Source organism: Tursiops truncatus, chromosome 4, assembly GCF_011762595.2.
Source record: "Tursiops truncatus isolate mTurTru1 chromosome 4, mTurTru1.mat.Y, whole genome shotgun sequence".
Lineage (NCBI taxonomy): Eukaryota > Metazoa > Chordata > Mammalia > Artiodactyla > Delphinidae > Tursiops > Tursiops truncatus.
Window position 1 is genome coordinate 130,578,395 of NC_047037.1, and position 19,777 is coordinate 130,598,171.

The window sequence follows — 19,777 nt, forward strand, 5'->3', positions numbered from 1 at the left end:
GAAATCAAAAATCAGGGTGCCAGCAGATTCTTTCCTTGGTGAGGCCCTTTCCCTGGCTTGCAGATGGCCACCACCTCACTGGGCACCTACATGACTGCTCTTTGTGTGTGCAAGGAGAGAGGGGGTGAACCCTGGTCTCTCTTCCTCTTCTTACAAGGACACTAATCCAGCTCATAACTTCGTCTAAACTTAATTACCTCCCAACGGCCCCCAACTCCTAATAACCCTCACATCAGGGGTTAGGACTTCAATACAGGAATTCAGTCCGTGATCCTCAAGATGAAAAATTGCCATAAAGTTGTTCTAAATTTGTATTCCAAGGGCATCTGGCGGAAGCCAAAATAAGTCTGCTCTAGAGGGATTCATCCTTAATGATGGGATCATATTAATGGTCAGACACACATAAGCTGGGTCAAACAAGAACCTATAATCCATTATTATAAACACAGGAGAAGCAAGTCCCCACGAGGGAGAAGCAACAGCTACAACAAGACTCCCAAGGAATAATACCGCAATTATCAGATAGAGATTGTCAAACGAGTATGCTTTAAAAAAAAAGGGGGCAGGGGACAAGAAAAGAGAGACTTTCAGAAAAGACCAGGTAAATTAGTAAATTTTTTAGAAATAAGAACTATAATCACTGAAATTAAACACTCAATGGATAAGGATAAGAGTTGAAGAAAGAAGCTAGGAAGGCCTATCTGAAGACATTATCTCACTAGAGCACAGAAATTCTCAAATGCTCAAACTATCAACACAATTGTATTTCAAGCTAAAATAGTATTCAAGAAGAAAAATATAATAAAAATCATTTGACAAAGAGTGAGCAAGTTTACTAATACAGAACCTTGCTAAAAAAAATTCTCTAAAGGATGTACTTTGGGTGGGAAAACACATACACACACGCACACATGTATAATCTGGTATACGAGGTTACCAGAGAGATAAATAGAGAGCTGATATTCACACGGGCAAGTCGTAGTGTATAAAACAACACTCCACACACATCCAAAAAGGCATCTGGAGGTAAAACATATAAGATGAAACTAAAGCAATGGTGGGTGATTGTATTTAAACCATTTCATGGTCCTTTTATGCTTCAAGTGAGAAGTAAAAAGAATTTGGTCTTGTTTTGTTAGAAATCATGTTAAAATTTTAAGGGCAACCACTAAAAGAAAAGAATTAGACTGTATAAGTTGAAAGGGGAAAGTGGAGTTTAGAAATTCAGCCAAAAGAGAGTACAGGAAAGGGCAGGAAGAACAAACAAGATCAAGACAGCAAAATACGATGATAGAAATGAGACAAAATACATGGGTCTTCTAAATAAATGTAATGTAGACTAAACTCAATATTTAAACTTCATGTTTAGATAAAAACCAGAATAATGTCATACAAAGCCCCACCTATATGCCTATAGGCAAGAAATAGACCTAAACAAAAAGACACAGAAGACTGAAAGTATAGGGATGGGAAATATATTAGGCAAACGTAAAGAACGCTCTCCAAATGCCACACAAAATAGATTTAGTCAGACTATAGAAGATGTAAACATCAAGAATTATTATGCTTGATCCATGAATTTTAAACCCTATTCACAAGGACTAGCAGTTTATGCAAAGAGCCCACATATGAGGCCATAACACAAATCTCAACAAATGCCAAAGAATCCGAATTCAGACAGACCACACTGGCAGCATTATTTTTGGAACTAAATTTGTTATGAAAGAACAAAAGGCTAGTAATACCAAAGACAGTTTTAGAGAAGAAAAACAAGACTGGGATACTTTCCCTACCAGATATCAAAATGTATTTAAAGTTACAATAATATAAGGCAGTGCAGAATTAGCAAGAAGACAGGCTAACAGAACAGAGAGTCCCAGAAACAGCCCCACCCGTGTATGGAAGTGTGATGTACAGCAGATGTGTCACTGCAGATCCAGGGGAAAAGAATGGAACATTTGATAATGTGGCTAGGACAGCAGATTACCCACATGGGAAAATAAAAAGCTGAACCCTAACTCACATCATTCATAAGAATCAGTACCAGGGAGGTATAAACCAGAAAGTGAACAGTCCAAACTATAAATCTTTCAGAAGGAAATATAGAAGAAAACGTTTGTTGCCCAGGGGAGAGAGAAGGATTTCTTAAACAGGATATAAAAAGCACAAATCCTATGAGATAGAAAATCAGATTTTACTAAAATTAAAAACTTTTCTTTGTCAAAAGGCACCATAAAGGCAACAAGATACATTATAGACTGAGAAAAGTTATCTTCAACACATATAACTGGCAAAAAATATTAATATCTAGAATATAAAAGAAGTCCTATGAATCAATAACTGTGGGTCTATCTGATTCTACAGTATATATTCTTTTTTTACCCTGTTAGCTATGCTTCTGAAGATAAAAATTAATAAAATAGGAGAGAAAGAGAAAAGGCAATGCAGTTGTGGTAGACAATTGGCAAAGATGACAGTGATGATTCCTCCCATCCCTTTAAGCACGGATCTTTGTGTCAATGACCCCACCCCATGAATTTGGGTTGGCCTGGTTTGTGACTTGCTTGGGCCAACAGAATGTGACATAAGTGGTGATATATGAAGCCTTCTGAGCTAAGGCTACAAGTGGCTTTGCAGGTTCTTGTCTGGTCCCCCAGGAACCCTGGACCCACCATACAATGAAACCCCCAAGCTAGTTTATTGAGGATGAGAGACCTCAAGGAAAGAGGGGTCCAGCCCACCAATCACCAAATATGTGAGTAAGGCCATCTTAAACCAGCCCCAGTCAAGCCCAGATGACAAAGTCACAAGAGTGACTGAGGCAAGGAGAGCAGAACAACCGTCCAGCTGAGCCCGGCCCAAACTGCTGAGCACAGTGAGCAAATTAAATGGTTGTTTTGGGTGGTTTGTTACATAGCAGTAGATAGCCAACACGTGGTTAGGGGGAACTTAGTCATCTAAGAGAGCCAGGGAGGCAGGAATTGACAGTGGTGCCCTTTAAGAATGCTGAAGAGAGACTCTGGCATGGCAGGAACAGGGAATCCAAACCAGGAAAAAGTCCTGTTTTTGCTCTCACACTTCAAGGCCTTCTCTGAACACCTTCCAGCTGAAGAGGCTTATACAAACACAGATTTGAGACTTCCTACTCTTCCTTTACCACAAGAAACCTTCCTCTAAGAGCAGACCCTGAAGGGATTATTCCCTTTGTGGTGGAGGTACCTGTCCCCATTTAATTACCAGTACACATGCAGACAGCTCCAGAAAGCTGAAGACAAGGCTGAGAGGTGGTTGAGGAAGTAATCAAAGCAGGGAACTTCCTGTCCCACTTCACTCTATGCCCAGCACTTAGCACATCACCACCTGGCATAAAAGAGGCGCCAGTTAACGCGTGGCAGCACAGAGAGGAAGCAGAGCCAAAACTAAAGAGACAAAGGATGAGCAGGGGTATACAGTGGAGAATTATTCAGCCATAAAAAGGAAGGAAATCTACTCTTTGCAAAAACATGGATGGACCTTGAGGGCATTATGCTTAAGGGAAATAAGCCAGTCAGAGAAAAGCAAATACTGTATGATCTCACTTATGTGTGGAATCTAAAACAAAACAAGCAAAACAAAAACAAACAAAAAAACCCTCACAGATACAGAGAACAGACTGGGGGTTGTCAGAGGTAGGGGGTTGGGGGGCAGGTGGGTGAAATGGGTCAAAAGGTATAAATTTACAGCTATAATGCATAAGTCCTGGGGATGTCATGTACAGCATGACGACTATAGTTAATAACGCTATGTTGTATATTTGAGATTTGCTAAGAAAGTAGATCTCAAAAGTTCTCATCACAAGAAAAAAATTGTAACTATGTGTGGTGATGGATGTTAACTAGACATTGTGGTGATCATTTTGCAATGTATACAAATATCAAATCGTGATGTTGTACACCTGAAACTAATATAATGTTATATGTCAGTTCTACCCCAATTAAAAAAAAAAAAAAAGATGAACAGTGGGTGGACAGTCTCAGAGAATGAGGCAGTACAGGGCAGGGCTGAGGCCCAGCAGGACAGGACCTATAGACTATCTCAAAAGCGGCCATAAATAACATTCATTGTTGTGAACAGGTGTGATCACTTCTCTGCTTCTTCAAATTATTTTCACATCATAATGTGATGGTTTTGTGACAGAGGAAACCTTTGCTGCTAGCACGTCCCACTCACCATTAGCCGGAGAGACAGCAATGAGGTCAGGGGCAGTGCAAACACATGAACGTAAGCTTACATTTTGATTTATCTTTGATTTACTTGGATGAGACGCATTCACCAAGAATTTAATGGAGGAAGGAAAAAAATCTTTGCCTTATGAGATACATGAACAACGTAAGTTAAACTAGCAGATTCTCCAATTCAAACATTTCCGAAGAGGAACCAATCATAACTGGTTACTGAGTGAAAAAAACGACTGAGGGGAAGGGAGTAAGAAAAGGTTAGACGCGGCCAATGAAGACATTTAGCTGGAATCTCATCATTAAGCGATGATTTTATTTTGCTTTTCAGCCATTTTACTGTCATATAAGAATAAGAATTCCATAGACACACTCATATAAGATCAGCATAAACACCTGCCCCTCCCCCAAGCTAAGAAAACAAAACCAAAACAATTTATAAAGGAAAAAAAAACTGGGGAGAGCTAAATATACACTATGAAAAAAAAAAAAAGGAAAAACACTACAATTTTAACTTGGGAGACAAATAATAACTTCTTTCCAACCAAATTTCACAAAACCCCAGTGTCTGTTTCTCTCCAGAGAACATTTTTTTAATCCATAAAAACTGTAGATATAGTCCTTCCCAATCCTATCAGCTTGTTGTGAAACTCAAATAATATATAATCCACTAACGTTCTTTAAAATGATACAAATGGAGGCTCTTAATCTCTGAACCGACATTTTTTTCCACACACAGGACTCAACGGGTGTCATTAATCAAATGCAGCTGGAAATCAGGACTAGGTGTTAGGGTTTCCCTAGCAGGGCCCACAGAAGCGGGCCATGTGCTGTGTGACGATAAGCATCGCACACAGACAGTTTACAAAACGCACATGGCTCCACATTTTATCGACAAACAACTAGAAGGCCATGTGCTACTGGTATCTGTGAGACTTCAGTGAATCTGGAGAATGGGACCACATCTGTTTGTAGGAAGGTAAATCTGTGCAGTTCCTCTTTCTTGGCTGCCCCTCCTGCTGTCTGGTTGTCTTCTGTTTGCAGAATGGAGCACCAGACAATCCGCACGGAACATCAGCCCAAAATAGAACCTTGCATTTCACAGGCACTGCAGGGAAGCAAGCACTGCCTGGCAAATCAAAGGCTGCTGAGTGCTTAACGACTCCTTGCTCTGACCAAGATGCCTTGGCTCTCCTGGCTGTCACAGAAGCCTTTCCTGTTACAGCAAAGGGTGCTTAATCTACTTCCTGCAGGAGGGCTATCTGTGCTCACTGCGGATTGCCATCTTTCACTCAGCATCAGACAGAGTAAGATCAAGGGGGCTGACTCTCCAAACCCAAGGCTGGCCCTAATTGTCTTTAACAGGTAGAAACCAGTGCTAAAGTCAAATGAATGTGAGCCTTAAGGACAGAACTTAAAGTGAGAGAGACAAACAGACATTTTGAAGCCTCGGAAAGATACCATGTTTGCCCCTTGAATTATGATTTTTATAACTTGCATAAAATTGGGGGCTTTTGCTTTTCTGAAACTTATTTTTAAAATAATTTTAGATCTAGATTTGCTTTCCTATATATATATATATATTTTTTTTTTTTTTTTTTTTTTTTTTTTGCGGTACACGGTCCTCTCACTGCTGTGGCCTCTCCCATTGCAGAGCACAGGCTCCGGATGCGCAGGCTCAGCGGCCATGGCTCACGGGCCCAGCCGCTCCGCGGCATGTGGGATCTTCCCGGACCGGGGCATGAACCCGTGTCCCCTGCATCGACAGGCGGACTCTCAACCACTGCACCACCAGGGAAGCCCTGCTTTCCTATATTGACGTTCACTGTAACAGTTCCCTAGCTGGGGAGTGTAGGTATATACATTCTAATCAACCAGGCCAGTGCTTTCAACTGGAGACTTTGCCCCTGTGGGGACATTTAGCAATGTCTGAAGATTATTTTTGACACAACTTGGGGGGAGGGGGTTAAAAACGACTAGCTGAGAGTTGTTTGTAGGAATACTGCTAACGTGAAGGCACAGGACAGCCTCCCACAACAAAGAATTATCTGGCCCCAATTGTCAGTAGCACCAGATGAGATCAGTATTCAAAATAAATCACACAGGAACATTACAGAGGCTTTTTGGAAAGCTCACAGAAACAGAGTTTTGCAACTTCCTACGCCAGCTTCCCCTTCACTTCAGGCTCTTTCTAAAGTAATAGCCACTGAAGGAACTAGCTTTTTGCCTGGATCCTCTTCCCCCATTTTCTTACCAGTCTGTCCCTAAACAACTGTTGGAAAAAAAAAAAAAAAAAAGAACAAGAAAAATGATGAAGAATAGCCCCAGGAAGATTTCAGCAAGGACACGTGGATGGCCAATGGCCAAGAATGGAAACTGAGTCTTATTGAGAGAACACTTAGGATGGAATCTATTCTCCAGTCCCTGGCTTTCCAAGCCAACACGGCAATCCAGTCACCATGTGTCCCTCCTATACCGAGGAAGAGGAGGATGCAGGAGTTTACCTACCAGGTTGTCATTACAGAAATCTCCATGAAGCAGACCACAGAATGTTATCCACAAACACCCCTGTAGATGGTCTGCATGGGACCGTAAGATTCCAATCATCTTACCATTCCACCCAGATGAAAAAAAGAGGATCACTAACCAAGAATAGTCGGTGACCTAAGGGAGTAGCCTCCAATCTTAGCTGCACGTTAGAATCACCTAAGGATTTTTAAGCAACCATCTAACACGTGCAAACACAGCCCCGACCTCAGACCAAGGGAATCCTGATCTCTGAAAAGGGGCCCAGGGGTCTCAGCCTTCTAGTCTGCAGAATCTACTTCTTTCTACTTGGGGAAGGAAACTACCTTAAGTATACTTCATAAACTTAGTTATCAGACAATCCACCTGGTGCAGATTGAAGTGGAAGAGAGGGCAGGGAGGAGATCAAAACCGAGCAGCCTCTGGTTACTAGCTAGAGAATCTTCCCATCCCCACAAGAGACTGTGCTTTGAATGCATAACGTTTGAGTCCCTCTTAGAACATATTCTAAACACCTCACTTTCATCACTCAGTCATTCCTCACAACAACCGCGTTCGACAGTGGTGTGGTACGATCCCCATTTTATGCACAGGGACACGGGGCACAGAGAGATTAAGCGTAATCTGTTCAGAGTCATGAAGCTAATAAACATAAAAATAGGACGCATTCCCAAGGAACCTGGTTCCAGAGCCCACTCTTAGCCACTAGGTAGTGATACTTCTACCTGGAGGAAACAAACCTCTCCACAAAAGAGGCTTCAGAAATAATCCAGCCCTGAGAGCTAATCACATATTTCAATCAGAATTATCAGGGCAGCATCAAGGCCACATCTGCATACTTGGACTCGTAAAATGGGGCAATCCACAGACCCAGCCTCCTACAGATGGGCACCAGCCAGGGTGCCTGTGGACCCGGCCAGGCTTTCCATCAAGGCTGCCTCACATCCACTATGACCACCCTAACCTGCATCAAACCTCAAATCCGTCACTCAGGAGGCTTCTTATTTTTAGTTACTTCTATATTTAGATGAAGGCTATAGTCCAGCCTGCCCATTGTACACACTTTCTCAGTTGTTTTCTATCGTCACTGCAGCTGTCTGTGCACACTGCTTCATAAACTCTGCCTCACTATGGAACCATCTTTCAGGTTGTTTTATCCTGTTTACTTGCCCCCTCTTTTATCCTGCACTGGTAAATAGGGACTAGGAAATGGCAGTAACCAGGAGGCAAACACGCTGAGACCCAGGTGGGGAGCCTGAGTGACTGCTTGCCTCCAGGCAGTCCGATGGGGCCACCACGACTGAGAGCATCTGAGAATTCTTCTGGAACTTATTAATGTTGAAACCAACTTAGAAACTTTCCAGAAAACCCACACTGTGCCTTTACTTTCATGCTGTATTCTGGAACCACGGAGATTACCTAACTTGACCACGCACACTTGGCTCTGAAGGATTTCTGATCCCTACAAAATATTAAAAGGTGAAGCAATTAAAAAACAAAGGACTACACTAAAATGTTAAGTATGAGGACAGAATCATGTCATAGTCATCATTATAACTTTCCACATCCAGATTAATGTCTGGGACAGAGCAAATACTTAAGAAATGTCAGTTCCAAGTTATGATCTGGAAACAAATAACTAAATCTTCTACGGATGATTCCAAAATGAAAGTTTTAATGTGGTTTAAACAACAGTAGGTTCAGTGGATGTAGCATGCAGATTACAAAGGTGTCTGGTCTGAAGGAGGATGTAAGGTCAGCTGCTGACAGGATAGGGCTATAGATACAAAATATACTCAAATATTCCCCAGACACCTATGTACAAACACATTTTTAAATTAAAAAAAAATTTAATAAAAGGTTTTAAAACTTGGCAAACTGTGTGCATGTGCAAACGCACGCACACACACACAAATCTTTTTTCAAAAGAAAGAAATATATCAAAACTATGACTGGGTTTAAAGGAACAAATCATGAGCAATCACACTTTATATCAGGGGTCTGTAAAGGGCCAGATAGTAAATATTTTCAGCCTTGCAGACCATGAGTCCCAGTCATAACTACTCAGCTCTGCCATTGCGATGGGAAAGCAGCCAGAGACAAAACATAAATGAATGGGCGTGACTGTGTTCTAATAAAACTTTATTCACAGAAACAGGCCATAGTCTGGATTTGGCCAGGGGGTCTTAGTTTGCCAACACCTACTTTATATCCATAACCCACAGGAAGGGCTCAGACAGGAAAAAACATCCAAAAAAGGTTGAGTACACACTGTTGTTCGTAGTATGTACATCCAGACCTTATAAAGTCCTTTCAGTAACCTAATCTAACACAACACGCCTTACTCAGTCATTTTACAGAAACCACGGTGAACGGAGTTTTACGGGATTGAGCCTGCCATCTTGTGGTCACATAAAAGAACAACCTTCATGGTATCCATTCCCTATCATTAAGGGTACACAGCTCCCTGGTTAGATAAAGACAAATACCATACGATATCACTTATATGTGGAATCTAAAATATGACACAAATGGACCTATCTGTGAAACAGAAACAAAATCAGGGACATACAGAACAGACTGGTTGTTGCCAAGGGGAAGGGAGGCGGGGGAGGGGTGGAGTGGGAGTTTGGGGTTAGCAGACGTAAGCTATTATATATAGAATGGATAAACAACAAGGTTCTATAGTCAATATCCTGTGATAAACCATAAGAGGAAAGAATATGAAAAATAATGTATATATATATATGTATCACTGAGTCACTTTGCTGTACAACAGTAATTAACACAACATTGTAATTCAATTGTACTTCAATAAAAAATTAAAAAAAAAATTTTTTAAAGGGTACCCAGCTCCCTGGGGTCCTTTTCTAAAGATGTGATTGGCGTGTGGGTACTACAATGACAAAATGAGTCAGAAGTCAACAGTAACTAAGTGTGATTGATTCTCTCGAGCCTCAACTTGTCAGATTCTCCTAGGGAACCACCCAATAAAAGGATGAACTGTCACAAGGCATCCGCCTGTGATTTATTCTTACCAAGCCAAGCTTCAGAAGGGACTTCGAAAAATAAGAATACTCAGAGTACCTACACTCAGAAGTGGAAAATGAAGACTTCTTCTAAGCCGAGTGTTAAAGAGAAAATAAATCCCAAACTCCAGCTTACCAGATCAACCCCAACTCTAGAACCAGGTCATGGTGAGATAAGTGACAGCAGTAATCTGTTCCCCTATGGGCTTGCTCCCTGATTCTCCCGCTGAACAAGAATGGGCGCCTGTGTAGCAAGGGGAAGAAAACCTAAGCCTCGTACCAGGAAACAAACTCAGGAGAGAGAGGCAAGCAAGTAAGAAGAGTGTAAGAGGAGCAGGGCCCACGTGAAAGATGTCTTCGCAGGGTCCTGAGGAGCTTGGTGGGGTGCCAGGAAGGCTCCCCGGGGCAGGCAGCATTCAAGCTGTCCCTTTCTGAATGAGTATAAAGTTGCCAGATGGAGTGGGAAGAAACGTGTAAACAGGAGAAGTGGCAGATGGGGCAGGGCAGGGGGTTCCACCGATGGGCTCCTGTCCAGACTCTAGGTCACAAGGGCCCAAGAGAAAAGTTGACCAAACACCAGTTCTGGGCATATTTCCACTCTGGCCATCTCACCCCACATCTTCCTCTTCCACAGAAGGAAAAGCAGGGCTGGGTGATTTGGGGGATGGTGCCACGGACGGCAGGGAAGAGAGCACCAAGAGCCCCAGCATCTTAAGTGATTCCTGGCACTTCTGTGTCTCCAACTCTCGTCCACAGCCAAGAGACAGTGGCCTCCACCCATGTATCTTTCTCCCAAATGACCAACAAGAGCAGCACGACAAAGATTTCCATTGCAGCCAAACAGCAGTTCCACCGGCACAGGAGCTCCTGGCCCCTTTGAAATTTCGACAGGAAGCTCAGTAATCTGCTCATCTTACACATCTTAGCTGACCTACCAGATGCAGGAAATCCACAGAAACACGCAAGCCGCGTGGGCAGCCTCCGAGGGGCAGCCCGGTGCACAGCCATACCTGTGTTGCTGGTGAGAAAGGCGAGAGGGTTCTCGCTGAGGTCGGCGGGGCCGTCCAGCCGGAGGGGCGGGCTCCCCAGCAGCTCTGCTTCTCCCTCCAGCTCCGGGTAGGTCCTCACCAGGAGGCCCAGGGACAGCTGCGCGAGGAAATCTTTGAGCACGGAGGCATTCAGGGTGCCCGCAGCACGATTATTGATCTCAAGAATCTCATCTCCCGCTTTCAGGCCTGCCAAACGCGAGACGGAAAATGTTTAATGTCACACACGCATAAAAGCAGCTGCAGCGTCAAATCAGATCACAGCATCTTAGACGCCCTGTTTCGAAAGGGCACACCGAGCCCTCCTGTTATAGGTGTTGCTGCAAACAGGCTGTAGTGCGCAAAGGGGATCATCAGGTGATCACGTGGTCTTTGGGTCTGGAAGGTTCTAGACTGGGATGTCACAGCACGCCCATCCCGTCCTGAATACACCAGCTAAACAAATTTATTCCTTCTTGAATCTATGTTCTCTAAGCATCTGCCAATTGCTCCTCGCAAATGCTAATTCTGGCTATCGTCCTGGCACTTTGAGGGGAAAAGACGGAAAGGCTCCCCGACTGCAGCCATTTCTATGCCTTCTTGTGCTACGGTGGACACGTGTGCACAGCCAGCTCAAGTCTATGAATCATTTCTACGGAATCAAAATGCAGGCATCTCCTCGGCTACAACCACTGAAGGTCATCTTATTCCAAACACATTGAGAGATGATAGTTTATGGAACCAAATGCAATCATATTTTCCCCTCCCCCACCTTTTATTTGAAACTGCATCAGGACCTAGGGGTGAATGGCCTTTTGAAGGTCCCCAAAGGTTCTGCTACTTTTGCAAAGCATGCTGGGGAGCTGCCGAAGCTTGGGACCCAGAGGAGCAGCCGTGAACCAGCTCAGCCTAGGAGAACAAGAACTTGTGACTGACCCGGGGCAGGTCCCCCTGACATTACAAGAACATTCCAGCAGTTTGAGAGAGGGAGAGATTAGGGAAGAACAGGAGAGGAAATAAGATTTCCCTTCAGTTAAGAAGAAGAAAGGAGTCTGATTCTTATTTTCTAAGAATATTTCTTATTTTCTAAGTTTGTTTGTGGAAAAACTAACTTGAAAAAGGGAGTGACTGAAGGGCAGAGACAAAGGATGAACTGCCAAACGCAAAGCCACACAGTCCCTCAGGCACACCCGCAGTTCTCACTCTGATTCCACAGAAAAATAATTCCGCAGAGAAGTTCTCACTTCCCAACTTCACCGGGTCACACCTATCGGCCAGCTTTACTCAGGTTTCCAAAATACTTGAAATCAATTTTCTATCATAAAATACTCCAAGAAACATCGCAGGTGAGGAGGCAATGGGGGAGAAATGAGAAGGTTTTCCTCCACGTCAGAGGCAGAATTCTGGGAGACTAACCATTCCATTTTTTAGGTGAAAGATTTTGGCATCACAGCATTTGACTTGAAAACACAAAATTTCCACATGGGAAAGGCAGTTATTGGTTTTTAAGTGTTCTCTTGGAGACAATTCTTTTCGTTAGATATTAGAGGAGGTAAAATAAGGAGAAAAAGAAAAAACGACTTAAAAACTAAAACCATCTGCAAGTTTTTTGTTTTTTTAAAAGAATTTTTAGGTTGGCGGGAATTCCCTGGTGGTCCAGTGGTTAGGACTCTGGGCTCTCACTGCCTAGGGTCCAGGTTCAATCCCTGGTCAGGGAACTAAGATCCCGCAAGCCACTCGGCCAAAAACTAAATAAATAAAAATAAAATAATTTTTAAAAAAAGAATTTCTAGGTTGCTGTGACTGGCTGAATAACAATGTGTAGTGGGTTGAAGGGTGGCCCCTAAAAAGATATGTCCATGTCCCAAAACCTGGGAATGCAAGCTTATTGGGAAACAGGATCTTTGCAGCTGTAATTCAGTAAAAGATCTTGAGATAAAATCATGCTGGATTATCTGATGGGTCCTGAACCCACTGAAAAGTGTCCTTGTAAGAGACACACAAAAGAGAGACACAGAGAGAAGAGGAGAATGTTATGTGAAGATGGAGGATGAGATTGCAGCGATGCGGCCACACCTGGAGCCTCCAGATGAAGGAAGAAGCGAGAAAGGATTCTCCCCTTGAACCTCCCAGGGACCACAGCCCTGCACACACGTTGGTTTCAGACTCTGTCCTCCAGAACTGTGGGAGAATAAAGTTCTGGGTTTTTTTTTTTTTCTAACATCTTTATTGGAGTATAATTGCTTTACAATGGTGTGTTAATTTCTGCTTTATAACAAAGTGAATCAGCTATATGTATACATATATCCCCATATCCCCTTCCTCTTTCATCTCCCTCCCACCCTCCCTATCCCACCCCTCTAGGTGGTCACAAAGCACTGAGCTGATCTCCCTGTGCTATGCAGCTGCTTCCCACTAGCTATCTATTTTACGTTTGGTGGTGTATATATGTCCGTGCCACTCTCTCACTTCGTGCCAGCTTACACTTCCCCCTCCCCGTGTCCTCAAGTCCATTCTCTACGTCTGCATCTTTCTGCCTGTCCTGCTCCTAGGTTCCTCAGAGCCATTTTGGTTTTGGTTTTGTTTTTAGATTCCATATATATGTGTTAGCATACAGTATTTGTTTTTCTCTTTCAGACTTACTTCACTCTGTATGACAGACTCTAGGTCCATCTACCTCACTACAAATAACTCAATTTCCTTTCTTTTTATGGCTGAGTAATATTTCATTGTATACATGTGTCACATCTTCTTTATCCATTCATCTGTCAATAGACACTTAGGTTGCTTCCATGTCCTGGCTATTGTAAATAGAGCTGCAGTGAACACTGTGGTACATGACTCTTTTTGAATTATGGTTTTCTCAGGGTATATGCCCAGTAGTGGGATTGCTGGGTTCTATGGTAGTTCTATTTTTAGTTTTTGAAGGAACCTCCATACTGTTCTCCATAGTGGCTGTATCAATTTACATTCCCACCAACAGTGCAAGAGGGTTCCCTTTTCTCCACACCTTCTCCAGCATTTACTGTTTGTAGATTTTTTGATGATGGCCATTCTGACTGGTGTGAGGTGATACCTCATTGTAGTTTTGATTTGCATTTCTCTAATGATTAGTGATGTTGAGCATCCTTTCATGTGTTTGTTGGTAATCTCTGTATCTTCTCTGGAGAAATGTCTGTTTAAGTCTTCTGGTCATTTTTGGATTGGGTTGTTTGGTTTTTTTTTTTTTGATATTGAGTTGCATGAGCTGCTTGCATATTTTGGAGATTAATCTTTTGTCTGCTGCTTTATTTGCAAATATTTTCTCCCATTCTGAGGGTTGCCTTTTCGTCTTGTTTATGCTTTCCTTTGCTGTGCAAAAGCTTTGAAGTTTCATTAGGTCCCATTTGTTTATTTTTGGTTTTATTTCCATTTCTCTAGGAGGTGGGTCAAAAAGGATCCTGCTGTGATGTATGTCATAGAGTGTTCTGCCTATGTTTTCCTCTAAGAGTTTGATAGTGTCTGGCCTTACATTTAGGTCTTTAATCCATTTTGAGTTTATTTTTGTGTATGGTGTTAAGGAGTGTTCTAATTTCGTTCTTTTACAGGTAACTGTCCAGTTTTCCCAGCACCACTTATTGAAGAGGCTGTCCTTTCTCCACTGTATATTCTTGCCTCCTTTATCAAAGATAAGGTGACCATATGTGCGTGGGTTTTTCTCTGGGCTTTCTATCGTGTTCCATTGATCTATATTTCTGTTTCTGTGCCTGTACCATACTGTCTTGTTTACTGTAGCTTTGTAGTAGAGTCCGAAGTCTGGGAGCCTGATTCCTCCAGCTCCGTTTTTCTTTCTCAAGGTTGCTTTGGCCATTCAGGGTCTTTTGTGTTTCCATACAAATTGTGAAAATTTTTGTTCTGGTTCTGTGAAAAATGCCATTCGTAGTTTGATAGGGATTGCACTGAATCTGTAGATTGCTTTGGGTAGTAGAGTCATTTTCACAATGTTGCTTCTTCCAATCCAAGAATATGGTATATCTCTCCATCTCTTAAATTTCTTCCATCAGTGTCTTATAGTTTTCTGCATACAGGTCTTTTGTCTCCCTAGGTAGGTTTATTCCTAGGTATTTTATTCTTTTGGTTGTATTGGTAAATGGGAGTGTTTCCTTAATTTTGCTTTCAGATTTTTCATCATTAGTGTATAGGAATGCAAGAGATTTCTGTGCATTAATTTTGTATCCTGCTACTTCACCAAATTCATTGATTAGCTCTAGTAGTTTTCTGGTAGCATCTTTAGGATTCTCTATGTATAGTATCATGTCATCTGCAAACAGTGACAGCTTTACTTCTTCTTTTCGGATTTGGATTCCCTTTATTTCTTTTTCTTCTCTGATTGCTGTGGCTAAAACTTCCAAAACTATGTTGGATAACAGTGGTGAGAGTAGATAACCTTGTCTTCTTCCTGATCTTAGAGGAAATGGTTTCAGTTTTTCACCATTGAGAATGATGCTGGCTCATGTACAGCCTTTATTATGTTGAGGTAAGTTCCCTCTATGCCTACTTTCTGGAGAGTTTTTATCATAAATGGGTGTTGAATTTTGTCAAAAGCTTTGTCTGAATCTATTGAGATGATCGTATGGTTTTTCTCCTTCAATTTGTTAATATGGTGTATCACACTGACTGATTTGCGTATATTGAAGAATCCTTGCATTCCTGGGATAAACCCCACTTGATCATGGTGTATGATCCTTTTAATGTGCTGTTGGATTCTGTTTGCTAGTATTTTGTTGAGGATTTTTGCATCCATGTTCATCAGTGATATTGGCCTGTGGTTTTCCTTCTTTGTGACATCTTTGTCTGGTTTTGGTATCAGGGTGATGATGGCCTCGTAGAATGAGTTGGGGAGTGCTCCTCCCTCTGTTATATTTTGGAAGAGTTTGAGAAGGATAAGTGTTCGGTCTTCTCTAAATGTTTGACATAATTTGCCTGTGAAGCCACCTGGTCCTGGGCTTTTGTTTGTCGGAAGATTTTTAATCACATTCTCAATTTCAGTGCTTGTGATTGGTCTGTTTATATTTTCTATTTCTTCCTGGTTCATTCTTGGAAGGTTGTGCTTTTCTAAGAATTTGTCCATTTCTTCCAGGTTGTCCATTTTACTGGCATATAGTTGCTTATAGCAGTCTCTCATGATCCTTTGTATTTCTGCAGTGTCAGTTGTTACTTCTTTTTCATTTCTAATTCTATTGATTTGAGTCTTCTCCCTTTTTTTCTTGATGAGTCTGGCTAATGGTTTATCAATTCTGTTTATCTTCTCAAAGAACCAGCTTTTAGTTTTATCCAGTTCTGTTTCTTAAGCCACCCAATATGTGGTAGTTTGTTATGGCAACCCTAGGAAACTAATACAGGGCCTACCTGAGTGAGCTAGTCTCAGTATTAATAAGTGAGAGCAGGGGGCCCAGCAGTGGTGGGCAATGAAGTACCTTGTTGGGGTCCTTCTGTCACAACCCCACTGTGTAACAGCTCTGTGCCCGTGGGCATGTTCCTGAATCTCTCCCAGCCTCAGTTTCCTCATACGTAAAGAGGGGCATGGATTAAATGAGATTCAACAAAATAATCCATATAAAACTCTTTGCACAGCACTTGGCATGTGGAAGATATTCAAGACATTAACTCTCATTATTAATATTTGGTAGAACAAAGAGGAAAACTGTTTTTTGGAATTTTTGAGCCTACTCAAAAATGACCCCCACCACCCACCCACGGTAAAATTTGTGAAGCATCTAATCTATCTGTGTAGAAAAATACAGCACAGAGCTTTCTCTGTGTCCTGTGGAGCCATCTGGAAGACACTTAGATGACAGCAAAGAAGATGCCTGATCCCAACCTCAGATGATTCCAAGAGCAGAGCAATGCGCCAAACAGGCCCAAGATGAACACAGATAAGTGTAAACACAGTTTGGTTCCAAAAGTCAGTTCTACAAGTACAGCCAACATGAGATCCGACACAGAGCAAAAGGTAGGCAAGAGAAAGCAGGAATATGGGGATTACCCATCAGCCCATCACAGGCCAAAAGCCCAAGGTGGCTAAGAAAAATAAATCAAGTGTAGGTTCAATTAATACAAACAGAATATTCAGATCTCATTAGGCTGCGTGCTACCAGATGCTCCTTCCTGGCACCACATTCTGGTCATTTTCAGAAACACTAAAACCTGGACCGTCCTCTAGCAGAACTAGCATCTGGAGAGTGTCCAGAGGGCAATGACCAGAGTTGTATTCTACATTCTAATGACTTGTTGAAAGATCTGGAAGTGTCAAATGTGGAAAAGACTTAGCAGTTTTAACATGAAGCACATCATGAACACCAATGGCTGGCTATAAACGAGGAGGCAAACAGTGAACGGAAGCTGAGGGAGAAGGATGTTTTATAATCAGAGACGCCCACAAAGAGGCCGTATGGTCCACAGGGAACTCTCCGTTATTGGGAGGTCTTCGCATAGCGGTTACGTTTAACATCAAATATCTCTCCCGACACAGCCCTCTGCAGGTGGGATACTGGGAATAGTTTGCGACCTAGGTGGACAAATGGGCACCACTCTTGCATCCGCAGAGAACAGTGTTATATGGGGCAAGGGAGTTGCAGCAGACGACCGTTTGTTGTTATCTAACACCAGTGTTCCTGGATTCAAAGGACTAAAACAGGATGTGACTAAAAACCAGGGCAGCGTATTTCCCCACCCCCGCACGCCAACCGGCACATTCGTGCTGAAAGAGATAAAAATCAGATTGGGGTTTAAAGGGGAATAAACCCCGTCACCTCTGCTCTTAGCTGAGATACGCTTTGAATGCGTCAAACTCTGGCCTCTGGACTGCCTTTGGCCTCGAAAATATGGAAGGAAAATGAAGGAAAATCCTTGTCCATGGCCGTTAGCAGTGGATAAATTACTTGCACTTTGTTTCTGATTGGGCACACCTCTGCCATCTCTGTGCAGAGCCAAGTCTGCGGGTAGCACTTCTCCAGTGCTGACAGCACAGGGCAAAGTACGCTGCACAGGGAGCTTGTAAGCCATGAACACGCAGAACTAAGCTGCCCCAGAACACGGGAGGAGGTGGGAAAGGTAGGCAGGCATTCCATCCTCTCCCAGCTGCTCCACTGTCCTCTAGCAGAACAGATACAGGTATCACATCCAAGTGTAACTGACCAAGACATGTTGGACTTTCATATTCAATGGGCATTATTTTGCCACTGCCTGGATGAACCTAAAAATTCCATAGCAAGAAGAATGAAATGAAGGTGGATTTTAAGCCCTACCTACCTGCCCAGGTTCCCCCCAAAAGTCATGTCCACCCAGAACGTGACGTTATTTGGAGAGAGGGTCTTTGCAGATGTAATTAAGTCAGGACGAAGTCATACCAGAGTAGGGTGGGTCCTAAATCCAATGACTGGTGTTCTTGTAAGAAGGCCATGTAAAGATGGAGAGACACATGGGAAAGAGGGCCATGTGAGGACAGAGGCAGAAATCAGAGTGATGCAGCTACAAGCCAGGGACGCCATGGGCTACTAGCAGCCAGCAGAATCCAGAAAGAACCATGAAACAGATTCTTCCTGCAGAGGCTCCAGAAAGAAACAACCCTGCCAATACCTTGATTTCAAACTTCCGGCCTCCTGATGAGAATACATCAGGAGGCCGGAAGTTTGAAAGGCCTCTGTGTGAGAATACATTCTATTGATTTGAATCACCCAGTTTGTGACCATTTGCTCCTGCAGCCCTAGGAAACTAACGTAGGTTGAAATGATTCTCTCAGAGTAGAAGTATGGAGAGCTGGGGTTCCACAAGTAGCCTAGACAGACAACACTATGGGCCACAGGCAGGGTGTAGCAGGGAAGAGCTCTCAAAGGAGGGCAGGAAGTCAGGATCCTGAACCCCTAGGTTCTCAACTTCTACAAAGATTCCTCTACGAATGGCAGCAAAAGAACATGATGGAGCTTTGCAAGCTCAGGCAAGGGCCCATGTCAGCTTCAACCAGTGCAGACCAAAGCACGGAGGGGTCTTCCCAAATAATCTGCTTCAAGAAGATCCCTGGGACCTCCATTCCATCCCAGATGGTAGGGAAGGACAACCACTTCTGAGTAGAAGGGAATTTCCCATCAACCCCATGGAGACGGGCTCAAAATCCGATTTCAAATCCAAGAAGGCAACATTCCTTGCACAATTGAGCTGATGGAAATAATACTCATATTCCCTGGAAGAGTTTTTGATGAGACAACATTTAAATACTCTTCAGGGGTGAACCCTTTGGGCATATCCTTCTCATCCGCCAACTAGAGAAACGCAAAAGGGAACTGAAGACAAACAAGTCAAGACAAGACACTTAATAACTTACCTTTCTTGGAAGCTAAGCCAGTTTCCTTTACGCTATTCACGTAGAGCCTTCGAACACCATCTTCTTCCACAGAAGAAAGTGAAAAGCCTAGGAAACACAGGGACAGCCAGGTAAGGCTCACACCCTCTGAGTGTTGAGCGAACAGTAAGAAGAATCTGCTGTGAACTAGGTATGTTCATTGCTTGGGGTTATAGTTTTTCCTTGTTTGTATTGTTTCACAAAGCAGAAAAATGTATGTTTAGATCACTCTAAAAGAAGTCACGGTAAAAATTAATATTACCAGGTACATCTATCTTCATACAACCTACGTATCAACTCAAACGGAAGAAAATGATTTTGTTTTACCCTGCTTGCTAATAAATGCCATAGTTTTGCCTTTTTTTTTTTCACAGTTCCCTCCATAGCACAAAACAGAAACAATCAGCTTATCTCATCTGGGTCCCCTTGACTTTTTTCAGCAAATCTATGTCCTAGGACATGTCACAACAGAACAACTGTATGCTGTGTGTTCCTCCATATATATTGCTGTGTGGACACTGCTTTAATTAGTAAAATTCTGCAAACAGGGAGAAGTAGCAACAAACTTTAGAAATCCTTCTTCATATTGAAACTGATGGACTGCAC

At 42.7% G+C, this 19,777-nt stretch overlaps 1 protein-coding gene across 10 annotated transcripts in view; it reads right to left on the reverse strand.

The window, feature by feature from the left end:
- Positions 1–19,777, reverse strand: part of TIAM1 (TIAM Rac1 associated GEF 1) — a 504,950-nt gene that overhangs the window by 46,930 nt on the left and 438,243 nt on the right. For all 10 annotated transcript variants that reach the window (XM_073804434.1, XM_073804432.1, XM_073804433.1 and 7 more), the window contains 2 exons: positions 19,154–19,240; positions 10,780–11,004 (listed from right to left, as the gene is read on the reverse strand). In XM_073804434.1, the coding sequence (XP_073660535.1) occupies positions 10,780–11,004; positions 19,154–19,240 (312 nt within the window). The remainder of the gene's footprint in view (positions 1–10,779; positions 11,005–19,153; positions 19,241–19,777) is intronic.